Source organism: Lepidochelys kempii, chromosome 26 (assembly GCF_965140285.1).
Source record: "Lepidochelys kempii isolate rLepKem1 chromosome 26, rLepKem1.hap1, whole genome shotgun sequence".
Classification (NCBI taxonomy): Eukaryota; Metazoa; Chordata; order Testudines; family Cheloniidae; genus Lepidochelys; species Lepidochelys kempii.
This window is the reverse complement of record NC_136405.1, coordinates 210,175-228,714: the sequence shown is the minus strand read 5'-3', so window position 1 is coordinate 228,714 and position 18,540 is coordinate 210,175. Positions and strand designations below refer to the sequence as shown.

The 18,540-nt window shown below is 46.7% G+C and overlaps 1 protein-coding gene across 14 annotated transcripts in view; it reads left to right on the top strand.

Moving 5' to 3' along the window:
- Positions 1–18,540, top strand: part of IKBKB (inhibitor of nuclear factor kappa B kinase subunit beta) — a 74,021-nt gene that overhangs the window by 40,641 nt on the left and 14,840 nt on the right. For 3 of the 14 annotated variants that reach the window (XM_073325017.2, XM_073325024.2, XM_073325027.2), the window contains exons 1-5: positions 7,981–8,105; positions 8,480–8,593; positions 10,652–10,746; positions 13,039–13,156; positions 13,965–14,034. In XM_073325017.2, coding sequence (XP_073181118.1) covers positions 8,492–8,593; positions 10,652–10,746; positions 13,039–13,156; positions 13,965–14,034 — 385 coding nt within the window. In that variant the 5' untranslated portion in view covers positions 7,981–8,105; positions 8,480–8,491. The other 11 variants (XM_078850653.1, XM_073325020.2, XM_073325023.2 and 8 more) reach the window with 9 other exon arrangements.

Below are 18,540 nucleotides of genomic sequence, written 5' to 3'. Positions count from 1 at the left end.
CTAGATCAGTGTTTCTTAACCTGGGAATTGTGATCCCCAGGGGGATCTCAAGTGCAGGGCTGGCAAGCAGGGAAGTTGTCTGCAGCCCCACACCACAGTGGGGTCCCACAAAGCAAAGTTACATGCTTCAGCTCTGGGTGGCAGGGCTTGGGCTTCAGATTCCTGAAAGGGGTACAGTAGTCTGGAAAGGTTGAGAACCACTCACCTATAGCGATCAGTTGCGATTGTCACTGTGTGAGACACCTAGTTAAGAGGTGATCTCTGACTGTTTGGGTGTGTCCTTTCCATTCTCTGAGGAAATGGGAGCTGAACCAGGCTAGCTGCATTGCAATCTTGTGTTACTGGGCATTTGGCTGCAGACTCAAAGGAAAATGATGAATGTTTTGACTGTACGTTTTATGCCTCTTGCCCCCCTTTGTATGTTGCTTGTCCAGGATTGTAAGCTCTTTGGGGCAGGGACTGTTTCTCCACATATATTTAACAAGTATATGCTGATTGAGGTAACCCTCTTTGCTCCAGGTTCAGTTGTACCTGTTTGTCAGTGATGGATAGTTTTTATAGCATAGACAAACCTTAAATGTCTAGTTATGTAAAACAGGGTGCAGGTTATAAGCATTTTTGAGGTTGGCATCCCTCAGAATTCTTAATGCAAAACAATGTCTCAAGCTAAAAGAAGAACAGATGTAAAATTACTGGGTTTGAGTCTCTGTGTGTATATAATGTCTTCTACAGTTTCCACGGTATGCATCCGATGAAGTGAGCTGTAGCTCACAAAAGCTTATGCTCAAATAAATTGGTTAGTCTCTAAGGTGCCACAAGTACTCCTTTCCTTTTTGCAAAGACAGACTAACACGGCTGTTACTCTGAAACCTGTTGTGACGGAGCATCTGATAAGTGACCATGAGGCTCAGGAAGCAACCAGGTAAGCTGTTTAGCCTCAGAAAATATTGACCTCAAGAGTCTAGCATTGTTTCATTTTTGTTAGAACTCCCTCTTCCCAGTGGGTATTCACCAGAATTAATATTCTCATTTAGGAGTAAATGCTTCTTCCAGTAACTGAGAATAAGCGTTAAATCACTAATCCCTTCTCCTTCCCACAGATTCTCTTCAGTTTCCAGCCAGTGTTGCCCTGTCTTAGCCCAGAACGCCTATGATGCTCCATCCAGTCCTGCTTGTCCCTTCTCTGTGTTTCTGTCTCCTTGGTTTTTCTCTCCCGTTTTTGTTTCTCTTCCTCTTGCTCCCCACCCTGACCTACTATAATCTGAACTTTACACAGCTGTTCCCTGTTCCTCTTGGGTGGCAGCAATTCTCCTTCCCCACCAGTGCTGGAGGAACCAACTGGGGGAAGAACTCTTCGTGACCTGCTGCTCACAAACAGGGAAGAATTAGTAGGGGAAGCAAAAATGGATGGGAACCTGGGAGACAGTGACCCTGAGATGGTCGAGTTCAGAATCCTGACACAAGGAAGAAAGGAGAGCAGCAGAATACGGACCCTGGATTTCAGAAAAGCAGACTTTGGCTCCCTCAGGGAACTGATGGGCAGGATCCCCTGGGAGAATGAGGGGGAAAGGAGTCCAGGAGAGCTGGCTGCATTTTCAAGAATCCTTATTGAGGTTGCAGGAACAAACCATCCCGACGTGCAGAAAGAATAGTAAATATGGCAGGCAACCAGCTTGGCTTAACAGTGAAATCCTTGCTGATCTTAAACACAAAAAAGAATGTTACACGAAGAGGAAGATTGGACAAATGACCAGAGAGGAGTATAAAAATATTGCTCAGGCATGCAGGAGTGAAATCAGGAAGGCCAAATCACACCTGGAGTTGCAGCTAGCAAGAGATGTTAAGAGTAGCAAGAAGGGTTTCTTCAGATACGTTAGCAACAAGAAGAAAGTCAAGGAAAGTGTGGGCCCCTTACTGAATGAGGGAGGCAACCTAGTGACAGAGGATGTGGAAAAAGCTAATGTACTCAATGCTTTTTTTGCTTCTGTCTTCACGAACAAGGTCAGCTCCCTGACTACTGCCCTGGGCAGCAGTCTGGGGAGGAGGTGACCAGCCCTTTGTGGAGAAAGAAGAGGTTCAGGACTATTTAGAAAAGCTGGATGAGCACAAGTCCATGGGGCCGGATGCGCTGCATCTGAGGGTGCTAAAGGAGTTGGTGGATGTGATGGCAGAGCCATTGGCCATTATCTTTGAAAACTCATGGCAATTGGGGGAAGTCCCGGATGACTGGAAAAAGGCTAATGTAGTGCCCATCTTTAAAAAAGAGGAGGAGGAGGATCTGGGGAACTACAAGCCAGTCAGCCTCACCTCAGTCCCTGGAAAAATCATGGAGCAGGTCCTCAAGAAATCCGTTTTAGAGCATAAGAATGACTATACTGGGTCAGACCAAAGGTCTACTGACAGTGGCCAGTGCCAGGTGCCCCAGAGGGAGTGAACCTAACAGGTAATGATCAAGTGTTCTCTCTCCTGCCATCCATCTCCACCCTTTGACAAACAGAGGCTAGGGACACCATTCCTTACCTATCCTGGCTAATAGCCATTAATGGACTTAACCTCCATGAATTTATCTAGTTCTCTTTTAAAACCTGTTATAGTCCTCGCCTGCACAACCTCCTCAGGCAAGGAGTTCTACAGGCTGACTGTGCGCTGAGTGAAGAAGAACTTCCTTTTATTTGTTTTAAACCTGCTGCCCATTGATTTCATTTGGTAGCCCCTAGTTCTTATGGGAACAAGTAAATAACTTTTCCTTATTCACTTTCTCCACACAACTCATGATTTTAAATACCTCTATCATATCCCCCTTAGTCTCCTCTTTTCCAAGCTGAAAAGTCCGAGCCTCTTTAATCTCTCCTCATATGGGACCCGTTCCAAACCCCTAATCATTATAGTTGCCCTTCTCTGAACTTTTTCTAATGCCAGTATATCTTTTTTGAGATGATGAGACCACCTCTGTACGCAGTATTCAAGATGTGGGTGTACCATGGATTTCTATAAGGGCAATAAGAGATTCTCTGTCTTATTCTCTATCCCTTTTGTAATGATTCCTAACATCCTGTTTGCTTTTTTGACTGCCGCTGCACACTGTGTGGACGTCTTCAGAGAACTATCCACGATGACCCCAAGATCTCTTTCCTGATTAGGTGTAGCTAAATTAGCCCCCATCTTATTGTATGTATAGTTGGGGTTATTTTTTCCAATGTGCATTACTTTACATTCATCCACATTCAATTTCATTTGCCATTTTGTTGCCCGATCAGTTAGTTTTGTGAGATCTTTTTGAAGTTCTTCACAGTCTGCTTTGGTCTTAACTATCTTGAGCAATTTAGTATCATCTGCAAACTTTGCCACCTCACTGTTTACCCCTTTCTCCAGATCATTTATGAATTAGTTGAATAGGACTGGTCCTAGGACTGACCCTTGGGGAACACCACTAGTTACCCCTCTCCATTCTGAAAATTTACCATTTATTCCTACCCTTTGTTCCATGTCTTTTAACCAGTTCTCAATCCATGAAAGGATCTTCCCTCTTATCCCAGGACAACTTAATTTACATAAGAGCCTTTGGTGAGGTACCTTGACAAAGGCTTTCTGGAAATCTAAGTACACTATGTCCAGTGGATCCCCCTTGTCCACATGTTTGTTGACGCCTTCAAAGAACTCTAATAGATTAGTAAGACATGATTTCCCTTTACAGAAACCATGTTGACTTTTGCCCAACAATTTATGTTCTACGTGTCTGACAATTTTATTCTTTACTATTGTATCAACTAATTTGCCCAGTACTGACGTTAGACCTCAAGAGCCCTTTTTAAATATTGGCGTTACATTAGCTATCTTCCAGTCACTGGGTACAGAAGCTGATTTAAAGGACAGGTTACAAACCATAGTTAATAGTTATGCAATTTCACATTTGAGTTCTTTCAGAACTCTTGGGTGAATGCCATCTGGTCCCAGTGACTTGTTACTTTTAAGTTTATCAATTAATTCCAAAACCTCCTCTAGTGACACTTCAGTTTGTGACAATTCCTCAGATTTGTCAACTACAAAAGATGGCTCAGGTTTGGGAATCTCCCTAACATCCTCAGCCGTGAAGACTGAAGCTAAGAATTCATTTAGTTTCTCTGCAATGACTTTATCATCTTTAAGTGCTCCTTTTGTATCTCGATCGTCCAGGGGCCTCACTGGTTGTTTAGCAAGCTTCCTGCTTTTGATGTACTTAAAATATTTTGTTATTACCTTTTGAGGTTTTGGCTAGTTGTTCTTCAAACTCCTTTTTGGCTTTTCTTATAACATTTTTACACTTACTTTGGCAGTGTTTATGTTGCTTTCTATTTTCCTCACTAGGATTTGACTTCCACTTTTTAAAAGATGCCTTTTTATCTCTCACTGCTTCTTTTACATGGTTGGTAAGCCACGGTGGCTTTTTAGTTCTTTTCCTGTGTTTTTTTTTTTTTTTAATTTGGGGTATACATTTAAGTTGGGCCTCTATTATGGTGTCTTTGAAAAGTGTCCATGCAGCTTGCAGGGATTTCGGTGTAGTCACTGGTTTCAGAGTAGCAGCCGTGTTAGTCTGTATCCGCAAAAAGAAAAGGAGTACTTGTGGCACCTTAGAGACTAACCAATTTATTTGAGCATAAGCTTTCATGAGCTACAGCTCACTTCAGTAGACTCTCCTCTAAGAGAAGTCTCTGTCCGATCCATGTGCTCCTCTGCAGCAACCAGCTTTCTCCCATGTCTTAGTTTAAAAACTGCTCTGCAACCTTTTTAATGTAAGTGCCAGCCGTCTGGATCCACTTCATGCTTCAACCACCATTCCAGGGGACACGTGTCCATGCTGATGATGGGTTCTGCTCGATAACAATCCAAAGCTGTGCAGATGGACACCTGTTCATTTTCATCATCTGAGTCGGATGCCATCAGCAGAAGGTTGATGTTCTTTTTTTGGTTTGGGTTCTGTAGTTCCCGCATTGGAGCGCTGTTCTTTTAAGGCTTCTGAAAGCATGCTCCACACCTTGTCCCTCTCAGATTTTGGAAGGCACTTCCAATTCTTAAAACTTGGGTGGAATGCTGTAGCTATCTTTAGAAATATCACATTGGTACGCACTTTTGCATTTTGTCAAACCAGCAGTGAAAGTGTTCTTAAAATGAGCATGTGCTGGGTCATCATCCAAGACTGCTATTACATGAAATATATGGCAGAATGTGGGTAAAACAGAGCAGGGGACATACAATTTGCCCCCAAGGAGTTCAGTCACAAATTTAATTAATGCAATTAATGCATTTCCCTGCTACTATAACATTGTTTTGCTTCTGTACTTGTTCCTTCTCTGGCAGGTCTGGTAAAACTCCCTCCTTGCCCGAGTCTGTATATTTGCACATTTTCCTTTATATAAAATAAATGTCCTTTGTGTTATGCTGTTTCTTGTCAGCTGGTAGAGCCTAGTGTTATGTGCTCCTATAAAAGACTCTTTTGTAATACATACACACAAGGGGGCCAAGTTCCTGTTGCTATGGGAACCTTAAGTGTGAATTTTCTGACTTCTGTGCAAGTGAAATGTGAATCTTAAATTTGCATAGGTCTGATCCTGAGACATGCTGTGCACTTTGGGACCCTGCTGCATTCAGTAAAGAGAATCACTCAGAACCTCCTCTGGCCAGGCCGTAGTATTTTGCATCTGTGGGATGTATCCATTCACAATAAAGACTCTGTGTGTCCAGAAGGGAGCAATATATGAGGCTGCTATTAAAAGCAGCTTTGGACAAGGGTCATACCAGATTGCTGAAACTTCTTGTAAATAATTAGTAAACCTTACACTCCTTGGGGAATTTCCAGCCCATTGGGTGTCAGAGGAAATGTAATGGTACAGTAATGTGCTCACTTGAACCCACAGATTGGACCCATCCCTCCTGAGAAAATCCCCTGTGCTAATTCCATCCCCATAGAAATAATTTTCCCACCCATATCTTGGGCATTTGCACTCACACTTCTATATTAGGTGCTCACCAGGTGCCTGGCAATGGTGCAATTTGGAATTCATGGTGGTCTCAGACATCAGAAGCTGATCTTATTGATTGCACTGGAGGAAAAGATTATTTTTTCTTTCATTGACCATCAGCAAAGGCTCCAATATCTCAGTATAGACTCCTTTAATGAGTTTCTCTCCATCCTGGTCTCCTTCAAGGACCCTGGAGACTTTCTTTCTCTTGCAGACTGAGAAGTACACTCTCTCTGGGAAGCCCATTTGCTCCACATCTCCCTTCCCTTCTCTGTCAAAGTCTCTGACCTCATCTCCTCTGAACAAAAGCACCTTCTCACTGGAGCCCTGTCTCTGGAGCACTTAAGCCATATTTATATGTTGCCACCATCAGCACCGTCTCTAATCTACCTGCCTCAGTAGGGTTCTTGATAAAATCTTCTCTCCCAACTCTGACCATCTCCTCCAGCACCAGCATTTGTCTAGGAGAATACTAGTGAGAAAAACAAAACCCTTGATCCCTGAGTTCAGCTGTAAGCTCTCATTTCAGAGAATTTTTAAAACTATAGGTGTTTCAGTGCTGAACTTCCTTCCTCCTTGCTGCAGGGTGTGAACAAGACAAACAAAGGACTGGATCTGCAGGGAGGAGAAACTGTGACTCAGGTGTCTTTCCTGTTCTCCGAGCTCACCCGGCTTTTGAAAGGCACCTCTGCCGCTCTCTGGGTGCGTTAACTCAGAACATTGGGACATGGAGCACGGTGGGTGGGAGGGAGAGATGGGTAAGGTGAGTGGGGAGAAAAGAGCCAGGGAAGGGGGAGAGTGTGGGAGAGAGCAGGTGGTGACAAGGAGTGTTGGGCATTGGGTAAGACACGGAGAGAAACCAGTCCTACCAAAATGATTTTATTTACTTAAATAGCTTATCCCAGCTTTCCTGGGGGAGGGGAGAACTCATGCCAGCAAAAAAATTGCTAGCGCCAAGAGAGCTTGAATGAAGCACAAGGTAGAGTGTGCAAGGAGTGGTGCATTGCACTTGACTCCCTGCCTCACTCCCCTTGTTATCCTAATTAGCTTTAATTTGTTAGTCTCTAAGGTGCCACAAGGAGGACTCCTTGTATTTACTGACAGACTAACATGGATACCCTCCTGAAACTTATCCCTGTACTCAGCAGCTCCCATTACAATATAAACAGAAAATGTTACCAAATAAAGCAAAGCCAAAAATTACTCTTGACACTGAAGTAGTGGCTGCAAATCCAGCCACTTTGTCTAGGAAGGCCCCGCCTGGGCAAGCATTTACATCTATTAGTAGTCCTAAAAAGAACAGGAGTGCTAGTGGCACCTTAGAGACTAACCAATTTATTTGAGCATGAGCTTTCGTGAGCTACAGCTCACTTCATTGGATGCATTCAGTGGAAATTACAGTGAGGAGATTTATATACACACAGAACATGAAAAAATGGCTGTTGTAAATCTCCTCACTGTATTTTCCACGGCATGCATCCGATGAAGTGAGCTGTAGCTCACGAAAGTTTATGCTCAAATAAATCGGTTAGTCTCTAAGGTGCCACAGGTCCTCCTGTTCTTTTTGCGGACACAGACTAACACGCTGCTCCTCTGAAACCTATTAGGAGTCCTAGCGACTTGGGTTTTTAATTCTGTTGCAAGTTAGAGAGCTAGCCTGCCCGTCGCTGGAAAGCTTTTTCTCCATTCTTCCCCTCAGGCGGAAAGCCCTCAGGATTTGCAGCTTTGTGTGTGTGACACCCACGCATTTAACGTCAGGGAAAGCACCGTACAGCCTGCGTTTCGCGAACCACGTCCGGCCTCTCCTGTGTGACAGCCGGAGCTGAAGCCAGCGCCGTTCTCCCTGGGGCAGCCTGGGCCAGGGCTGGCGTCCCTTCAGCAGGGGGCCCGAGTCGGGAGCCAGCGCGAGCCTGGTGGTGGCGGCGGCCGGCAGGGGGCGCCGCGGGGGGCGCGCGGCGGCACCACGTGTCCTGTGAGGTCAGCGCAGGAAGCGCTGGCGGAAGCGCGCTGCTGCGGCCCTGGTGCCAGGCCGCTGCTGAGTCCCGCGGGCGGGCGGGGGCCGGAGCCTGGGCTCGAGACCCGGCCGCGCCTGGCTCGGCGCGCGGGCAGGTGAGGGGCGCCGCGGGGCCGCCCGGCTGGGCTTGCGGGGCGGCGCCGGGCCCGGCTCTCGCCTCGCCCCGCCCTCGGGCTGGCGGCCCGGCCCGGCCCTGCCCGGCCCGGCCGCTCCCTGCCTGCGCGGGGGCCGCTGTCCGCACCTGAGCGGGGAGCCCGGCGTCCGCCGGCCGCTCCCTTACCCTGGCTTCTCAGCGTGCGAGGGCCCAGGCCGAGCAACGGGCTGCCCCTGAGCCCGGCAGCCGAGGCCGCGGGCGGCGGCCCTGGGGCGGGGGGTCTTCGTCCCTCTTCGTTTGCTGCCAGAGTCATTCGTGCCCTTCCGGGAGAGTTAACGCCAGGGTCTCTGTCCCCCCTTTCTCGTGCTGCTTTAGCCACCCAGCGCCATGAGCCGGCCTCCCCTGCAAGTCCAGACATGCGGCCCCTGGGAGATGAAGGAAAGGCTTGGGACAGGGGGCTTTGGCAATGTCCTCAGATGGCACAACAAGGTAGGGGTTCCCTCCCCTCTGCGACGGGGAGAGGCTACTGGTCCCTCATGCGCCAGTCGCACTCAGCACCCGCTCACGTGCAGCTGGGGACAGGGCCGTCCTCAGGCACGCGCAGCATGTGCGGCTGCGTGGGGCACCCAAAAAGCTGGGGCGCCGTTGGGGCAGCCGGTAAGAGCGAGTCGGCCCCCGCACACATAGCGCGCGCTGCGGTCTCCTTAGGCGGGGCCGTATTCACAGAGCCACATGCGCTGACGCGGCGCATTCTGCGTGAGAGGGGGCGCAGGGGTCTCGGCAGGGAACTGTAACTCTCCTCTGCCATGAGGTGGGCCGGGCGGCTTGGCATCCTTCATCCCTCCACCCCCAGGCGGAGCCCAGGCTGCCACAGTGTCTGCTGCGTACAAAGCTCGGTGTGTGTCAGCAAGGGGGGGATTCTTCTGGGGGTCTGCGGGTGGAGATGGGGGCTGTGCCCCCTCGACACACTGGGGTCAGCGGCACTGGCTTGGGACCGCCTTCAGTGGAGCCCCCGCCTGCCCCTCTCCCGTCCCTCAGTATCCCCCCTCAGGTAACTTGGGAGTATACAAGACAAATCAGACTCCTCAAAGGGGTACAGAAGAAGATCCAGAAAAGAAATTTGAGGTTGAATTTTTTAATTTTATGATGGATAAAGCAATATCTGCTGTTGATGAAAGGTTTAATACCTTACGAGCACACCATGAACAGTTTGGATTTTTGTATCACATAACTAAATTCGGCGAAATAGTAAAACGAGCAGCTAATGACAGTGCAAGAACCTAGAGAGCCTCCTGAAGCATGGTGATAATTTTGATTTAAATGGACTTGAACTGTACGAAGACTTGAGTACATTGTCTGTCATCAATGTTGCCACATGCAAAGTTGGTGATGGACATTGTACAGTTTATTTACACCAGCAAACATGTTGACATATATCCTAATGTGTACATTGCCACTCGTATTCTGCTGACAATTCCTGTAACAGTACCATCAGGAGAACAGAGTTTCTCAAAACTAAAGCTCATTAAAAACTATCTCCGCTCTACAATGAGTCAGGAATGCTTGACTGGTCTTGCTATTCTTGCAATCGAACAAGATATCACTTGGTGTTTGTCATACGATGACATTATTTCTAATTTTGCAGCCAAAAAAGCCAGAAAGATTGCTTTTAATTAAAAACAAATCCTTGTTCCAATACCTCTTCATAGTAATTTCCAATAAAATGTTGACAAATTTAAAAAATATTATTTGCATCATTCTGTCAATAAATCAGAATTTTTTCTATAGCTCTGCTTCTTTCGTGCAAGTATAGTCCATCAGCATTATAGTGAGCTTAATTGGTTTAAACTGTTTTTAATAAAGTGCATATGGCAAGTTTTCCCATACTGTTAGCTTATGTTTGTGTGACTAAGAGCAAGTTGGGCATAGGGGCACCAGTTTAATAACACTGAATAGGGCCCCATAAATCCTAAAGACGGCCCTGCCTAGGGAGTAAGAGCTTTGGCACCATAAGGTCAACCTCCAGCTCTCTCAGCTCTCTTGCTCTGCTTGCAGCCTAGACTGTTCCATTGTGTCTTGGAAGCAAATGACTGCTGGCTGCTTCCTATGATGTTGAACCCCAGCAGCCAGCTAAGGCTTATGGAAAACAACTAATCTGAGAACCAGTTCCTTGAGTTGTGAGCATGACAGCTCTGCTGGACTCTTGTCTCTGCTAACCTGGCCTCCGGACACATTCTGTATGAAAAGAGAGGTGAACTTCCATGGTTCAGATTTTAGCCTCACTGTGGAGACTTGCAAGCATGAGCCTGAAATTCAGGGTACTATTCTGGTTTTGAGGGGGGGTGGGGCAAGAATGGTTGTCTTCTGTTCTGGTGCACATTTGGTGCCCTAAATGACTTTCTCCCTGGGAGGGGCCTTGAAGAAGAGCTGGGAGGATCCCCAAGAATAGCCTTACATTTTTTTGGGCCACTATATCTTCTGTTGGTCCTCACAATACTTCCCTCATGTAAATATGTGTTTGTCCTAACTCTCTCTGTGTCTGCGCAGGAAACAGGGGAGCAGATTGCTATTAAACAGTGTCGTCAGGAGCTAAGTCTCCGAAATCGGGAGAGATGGTGTCTGGAAATACAGATAATGAAAAGGTAAGCACTGTGTGATTCTTTACTCCTTGATATCTTGCTCAGTAGCTGAGGGGCTTAGATTTGTGTGTAGAAGGGTCTGAATCCGTGAGGGTGAGGAGAGGAGGGAAGGGAAGGGATGGTGATGGCCACTGTCAAGCACTTTGAAGGTGAAGTCTGTTTCTTGACATGTCTTCTCCATTGACTGTTTCCCCAGAGGGAATCTGTTTTGGTAGGAATCAGTGCCGCTGCCTTTTATTTACTTTCTTCTGTGTTTGTGCATCAGCATCATCAGTGATGTGAAATAAGCTTTAATAATTTGCTGCTGCTTCTGCAGAGACAGTGGGGAAACAAAAGTGCTCATGCTCTTGTTTTGGAGCACTGTCGTGATAATTGGACCTACAAATTTACCGTAATTGTGAGCTCAACTGTAAAAAGTGAATGAAAGCTTATAAAAGGTCACAATAACTTATAATAATGTTGATTGGAAAAAGGTGTGAAAGGGAGACAGGTTGAATTAGTCCTCATGAAAAGGCCTGCCAATATAATTGAAGAACTTTGTTAAGAGCATGCACGGTAAACAAGGTTTCAGAGGTTGCAAGGTTTCAAGGTTGCATCCGATGAAGTGAGCTGTAGCTCACGAAAGCTCATGCTCAAATAAATTGGTTAGTCTCTAAGGTGCCACAAGTACTCCTTTTCTTTTTGCATGGTAAACAAGACTGTGTGACACCAAAAGTTGGTGTGTTGGCAATTAGATCTAATTGGTGGACAAAGTAATGAGATTAGTGATGAGTAAAGATATTCCACCTATCACTCCTTTTGGGGTCCTTTAAAGAAAGACTTCAGGGAAAAAATCAGTGGGCGAATTGCACCATCTCAGCTACTACCCCCTCCATCTCCTGGGATCCTTGTCCTTTGTTATCCTGACTCTGAGAGAGGCACTCACCAGACTAGGGCAAAGAGAGGGACCCAGGGGAACATCACCATCTCTACTGGCTTTGGCTGAAACCCAAACACCACCGGGTCACCACTGTAAGCCTTTCTCTCCCCCTGCCTCCTCCCCACGTGTCCTTTTCTATCCCCCTCCTTTCTCTTTCCCCAAAAGGACAATTATTTTCATTGTTAATACCACTGAAGAGTCTCTTAAACAAGGGTGTCTTTCCTTCTAGAAACTCTTCTCTGCGAAAGGGATGTTAATATGAAAGCCTTACTGAAAGCATTTGAAATGTAAAGTATTCGCTGTTTTCCCTTTCTTGTGTCTTCAATAAAAGGTTAAAGTGGTGTTTAATATTGTTTGCCATGGTACTAAGCAGCCTGAGGTCTCTGTACAACAAACCTTATTTAAGACTGACACTCTTGTTAACATCTCTGTGCTCTTATATTCCATCGAAATACAATAGGGCCCACAAAACTAGACCCATGTTTTCAAAGGGGACTTTACTCATGCTCCATTTGAGCATCTGTAATGTAGCATGTGCTGCCTACAGTGCTTGTGAAGTGCATGCAGAAGGGTTTGTCATACAAGGAGATTTCTAAAACATTTTTCAGCTTTTAGCTGAGCCCAGTTCAGCAATAATGGGAATGCGGTGTGCTGAATGCAGGTCACATTTCTGGGGGGAAAATGTCACTCACACCCCTTTTCTAAGGCTATGTCCTGTAACTTGCATCTAGATCTGCCCCTGGTGCTGAGGTCCATGGAGGTTGGGGCTGCGTTTGGCCCCAGGAGCCTGGGGGCAGTGCATGTTAAGGAACTGCTTCACCTCGCACCTTCTTATTTGTTGTTGTTCCTGTGCTGTCTTCTGTGAGTGTCCTGCACATGCACGGAAAGCCCCATCAGTGCAAGTTACATGACTTTGCTAGGTACCCAGTTTCCAGGCTAATTTACCCCACCGTTTATATCCCTGCTGAATGAGTCCCAAAGACACTAAGTGGCACCCACTTTGTGCAGGCTGCAATGGGTTGAATGTAGCCCTAACTTCTCATGGGGCTAGGAGCAGGCTGCATGTCAAAGTTTGGATGCTCATAGAGAGAATGAGGAAACTGACAGCTGGGAGACAAGTTAGGACTAAAGCCATGCCCTGGGAGGAAAGAGTGGATTGAGCAGGGTGAAGGAAGCTTTTGAAGTGCACTAGTTCTGTGTCCGAAGGGTTACAGTCCCATTGTGACCTTTCCTAATACCTACCTGTGTGTGAGACTATAAAGCTCTTGTTTGGATGATCACTTTTCAGGATGCTGGCCCTTTCCGTTATTGCTTGGGAGGAGGCTGAGATGAATTGATTCCAGTGATCTCATGCTTCCCTCATTTCCTTTCCTCAGACTGAATCATCCCAATGTGGTGGCTGCCCGCGATGTCCCCGAAGGGATGCAGAACCTTGCACCAACTGACTTGCCTCTGCTGGCCATGGAATACTGCCAGGGTGGAGACCTTCGCAAGGTGAGGCTGATGATCCTGGGGGGGCAGGGACAGCTACTGGGGGAAGTGTAGGGTTTCTTCTGAAGAGGCTCAACTGTGATTCAGTGGGATTTCCCCAGCTGCTTCCACATGCTGTTGCCACCTAATCCTCCTGAAATGGGGCTGTGCCTGCTTGTGCCTCCTCTGAGCAAGTGGCAGGGTTGATCCCAGATGCATTTTTCATCCTTTTTCTGGATTTTTATTAGAAATTTTCCATTTCTGTTGGGCAGTGAGCAAATGTGTGTCTGTGGGATGCAAACGTAGAGAGCAAGGGATGTGTAAGAGATGGAGAACAGGATGTGAGTATGGCCCAGAACATCCCAGACCAGGTCAGTGAGTGAACCTCTGCCCAGAAGTGATAAGCTCCCCTCTGTCAGCAGGAAAAGTAACTTGTGTTTTTTTTGGTCATCTTGTTGTTTTTCTAACTTTTGCTAAAAGCCCAAATGCAGATAGTGCCCAAAGCACATGGCTGCAATTAGGGAGACTGGTGCTTGGCTGGCTAAGCCAACTGCTGCGGGACACGGGGAAGGAAGCTGTGAAGGGGTTTCTTCCTCCTGGAGGAGCTGGTGGAGAAGATGATGGCAATTTCCCTATCTGTGGAGAGGGAAATACTGTTTGAAGTTGTAGTTTTACTATTTAAGGACCTGATCCTGCACACATTTACACATCTGAGTAATGCTACTGAGTTCTGCAGAGCTACTCACATCCATAAGCATTTGCAGGATTGGGGCCAAACCCAGGACTGGGGCACAGAGGAGATTAGTTTACACTCTGTTTTGATCCTCTGCAGTACTTGAACCAGTTTGAGAACTGCTGTGGCTTACGGGAGGGAGCCATTCTCATCCTGCTCTCTGATATCGGTAAGTGAACATAACAATGGCCATACTGGGTCCATCTAGCCTAGTATTGTGTTGTTCCAACAGTGGCTGGTGCCAGATGCTTCAGAGGGAGTGAACAGAACAGGACAGTTATCCATCCTCTGTCATCCAGACTTGGCGGCTAGCAGTCAGAGGTTTAGGGACACCCAGCGCAGGAGGTAGCATCCCTGACCATCTTGGTTAATAGCCATTGATGGAGCTATCCTCCATGAATATATTTAATTCTCTTTTGAACCTATAGTTTTGGCCTTCACAACATCCCCTAGCAATGAATTCTACAGGTTGACTGCATTGTGTGAAGAAGTACTTCCCTATGTTTGTTTTAAACCTGCTGCATATTAATTTCATTGGATGATCTCTGGTTCATGTGTTATGTGAACGGGTAAATAACACTTCCTTCTTTGCTTTCTCCACACCATTTGTGATTTTTATAGACCTCTATCAAATCCCCTATTAGTCATTTTTTTTGCCAAGCTGAACAGTCCCAGTCTTAATCTCTCCTCACATGGAAGCTGTTCCATACCCTTATCAATCTTCTTGCTATTCTGTGTACTTTTTCCAATTCTAATATATCTTTTTTTGAAATGGGACGACCAGAACTGTGTGAAGTTTTCAAGGTATGGGCATATGAGGAATTTTATCTAGTGGTATTATATTTACTGTTTTATTACCTAGTCCTTTCCTAATTCTGTTAGCTATTTTGATTGCTGTTGCACATTGAGCAGATGTTTTCAGAGAACTATCCATGATGACTTCAAGATCTCTTTCTTGAGTGGTAACAGCTAATTTAGACCCCATTACTTTGTATGTATAGCTGGGATTATGTCTTCCACTGTACTTTACTTTGCATTGATCACTGAATTTCATCTGCTATTTTGTTGTCGAGCCATCTAGTTTTGTGAGATTCCTTTGTAACTCTTCGCAGTCAGCTTTGGACTTAACTATCTTGAATAATTTTATATTGTCTGCAAACTTTGCCACCTCACGGTTTACACCTTTTTCCAGATCATTTGAGTACGTTGAACAGCACTGGTCTCAGTACAGATCCTTGGGGGACAGCACTCTTTACCTCTCTCCACTGTGAAAACTGACCATTTATTCCTACTCTTTGGTTTCTGTCTTATAACCAGTTCCTGATCCATGAGAGGATCTTCTCTCTTATCCCATGACTGCTTACTTTGCTTAGAGCCTGAAGGACCTTGTCAAAGGCTTTCTGAAAGTCTAAGTACGCTATATTCACTGAATCACCCATGTCCACATGTTTTTGACACCCTCAAAGAATTGTAATAGATTGGTGAGGCATGATTTCCTTTTACAAAAGCCATGTTGACTCTTCCCAACAAATCTTGTTCATTTATGTGTCTGATAATTCTGTTCTTTACTAGTTTCAACCAATTTGCATGGTACTGAAGTTAGGCATATCAGCCTGTAATTGCTGGGATCACCTCTGGAGCCTTTTTAAAAAGCAGTCATTTCATTAATTGTATGCCAGTCATTTGGTATGGAGGCTGATTAAAGCAATAGGTTACATACCAGGCTTATGCTCAAATAAATTGGTTAGTCTCTAAGGTGCCACAAGTACTCCTTTTCTTTTTGTGAATACAGACTAACACGGCTGTTACTCTGAAACATACCACGGTTAGTAGTTCTGCAATTTCATATTTGAGTTCCTTCAGAACTGTTGGGTAAATGCCATCTGGTCCAGGTCATTTATTACTGTTTAACTTATCAGTTTGTTCCAAAACCTTCTCTATTGACACCTCAGTCTGGGACGGTTCCTCAGATTCGTTGCCTAAAGAGAATGGCTCAGGTGTGGAAATCTCCCTCGTGGGAATCTCCATTACATCCTCTGCAGCAAAGACTGATGCAAAAAATTAATTTAGCTTCTCTGCAGTGGCCTTGTCTTCCTTTAGTATTCCTTTAGTACCTTGATCATGTAGTGGCTCCACTGTTTGGCAAGCTTCCTGCTTCTGATGTACTTGGAAAAGAATTTGCTGTTAGTGTCTTTTGCTAGTTGCTCTTCAGATTCCTTCTTTTTAGGTCTGCCTAATGCGGCTTTATGGCAGCAGGGCCTGCCGCTGTCCTAGTCTGGGAAGGGAGCCATTTTAGTTCCATGAGTCTTTTCCACCTGGGGGAAGTTAGGTGTGTGATCCTGGATGCCTCCCCTTTAGATAGGTATCTCATAGTATTTTCCTTCCTGCCTTGCTCTGCAAGCCTCCCCAGAAGGGAAATGGCCTCTGACTTGTCTCTGACATTGGGATGTGGAAAGCAGTGTGTTTCCTTTCCCAGCTCAAGGGATTTCCTGGGAGGTGCTAGGCAGGATGAGCGAGTTCCAGCTTGTGTTCTTCATAGGGATTCCCAGCTGCAGCCCATCCTCGGGGCTAGGGTGGGCCCCTCATCTCTGCATTGACTTACATCATCACCATAGCATCTGAGACTGATGGGAATGCAGACTGACACTATTATGGTGCTTGTTGTGGACTGTTTGCTTTGAACAGGCCCCCTTTCCTCAAACATATATCACCCTAAGTGACCTATGGTAATGAGGTGATGCCCCCAGCACAGCCAGCCTCCAGTCCCCAAGCATGAGTATTTAGGGATTGGGGACAGGTGAACCTCAAAGATCTCTGCTGTTGTGGTGAAGCATGGGACGGAACCATCTCCAGGGCAGCCAGGCCCCCATCCATGTGGAACTCTTTAGATTAGAACCAAGACCTTGGTTCACACGTGGAAGCAGCAGATGGGAAGCCAGTGCCGTATTGGTGCCCAGGTGCAACCTGCTCTCACTAGCTCACTCTTGGGATGGCTCAAGCAGCGTGACCTGCACTAGCTAAAGCCCCAGTGGCAGCCCTAAGTCAAATGCACCATTAATCTGTAACTATGTGGGGGAGTGTCTTTTGTTGTCTCTGGGGCTTCCTGATGCTAGATTCAGGGGATGGCTGGCATGAAGTGGGTTGGTTGTGACTCTTATGTAGGTCTTGGCCGATACAGTGTATTTCGGAGGAAGGAATTTAAAAAGTGCCTGTTGGGCTGGTGTGGGCCTGGGGTATGAGCAAGAGGAGGAACAAACTGCTCTTCCTGGAGGCACAAAAGCTGAACAGAATCTCCTCCTCCTGCCCCTCAATCTGAGAACCTCTGGCCCAGTGACAGCTTTTGTTTGCCTCCCCGGTTCTCATTCTTGGCCCAAGGAGAGGCTGAGGACTGGTAACAGAGGTGGGGGTGTCATGCTGAGAGGACAGGTAGTGGAGGGAGCAACCCCGGGTATAATGATCCAAGGCCCTGACCCTGGTTAGCTAGAAATGTTCCCTTCTTCTCAGTAGTACCCCTAGTGGCCCAGCTGAAACCCTGGGATCGGGCCATGCTGGGGATTAGGCAGCATCCTAAGGGTTAAAGTCACCTCTTGAGTAGCATGATTGTTGGTGTCTCCCTGAAGTCAGGCTAGGCAGACTGACGCTCGTAGGGGAGTTTCGGGGCACTGGATTCTCTTCTGCGCTCTGTGTCGCCTCATGAGCGATGTGGAGGGAGCGGGAAGTGAGTCCCTTTGAGTCAGTGCTGGGAAGTGCAGCTGCAGGCTATGGAAATGCTGCTAGCCTCTTCCTTACAAACAGCCGGAGTGAGCTGTGTCCCCACCTAATGGCTGCAGGGTTTTGCTCAGGGATTGGCTTGGCTGAACATGAAAAACGCAGGCTTTGGTCCCAATTCTCCATCCAGCCTGAGTTTCTCTTGACACAGAAAAGTGGGGAAGTGGCTCTGATATACCTCTTTGTGCCTGCCCATACCCTGGGGTGATCGTGTTGGCTCAGCATAGCTGGAGTGTGTCGGCCCTCCAGCCATGACTCTGTCCCCAGGCATACCCTCTGCCTTTGGTGGTTGTGAGCCAGGATGGTGCAGAGATGGCTATGCCAGATGGATGTGGTAGAAGTATTTCCTGGTGGGGCAGACTGCAGCTAGCCAAAGGACTCCCACAGTATTCTTGTCAGCAAGTTAAGGAAGTATGGGCTGGATGAATGCACTATAAGGTGGGTAGAAAGCTGGCTAGATTGTCGGGCTCAACGGGTAGTGATCAATGGCTCCATGTCTAGTTGGCAGCTGGTATCAAGTGGAGTGCCCCAAGGGTCGGTCCTGGGGCCGGTTTTGTTCAATATCTTCATAAATGATCTGGAGGATGGTGTGGATTGCACTCTCAGCAAATTTGCGGATGATACCAAACTGGGAGGAGTGGTAGATACGCTGGAGGGGAGGGATAGGATACAGAAGGACCTAGACAAATTGGAGGATTGGGCCAAAAGAAATCTGATGAGGTTCAATAAGGATAAGTGCAGCGTCCTGCACTTAGGATGGAAGAATCCAATGCACCGCTACAGACTAGGGACCGAATGGCTAGGCAGCAGTTCTGCGGAAAAGGACCTAGGGGTGACAGTGGACGAGAAGCTGGATATGAGTCAGCAGTGTGCCCTTGTTGCCAAGAAGGCCAATGGCATTTTGGGA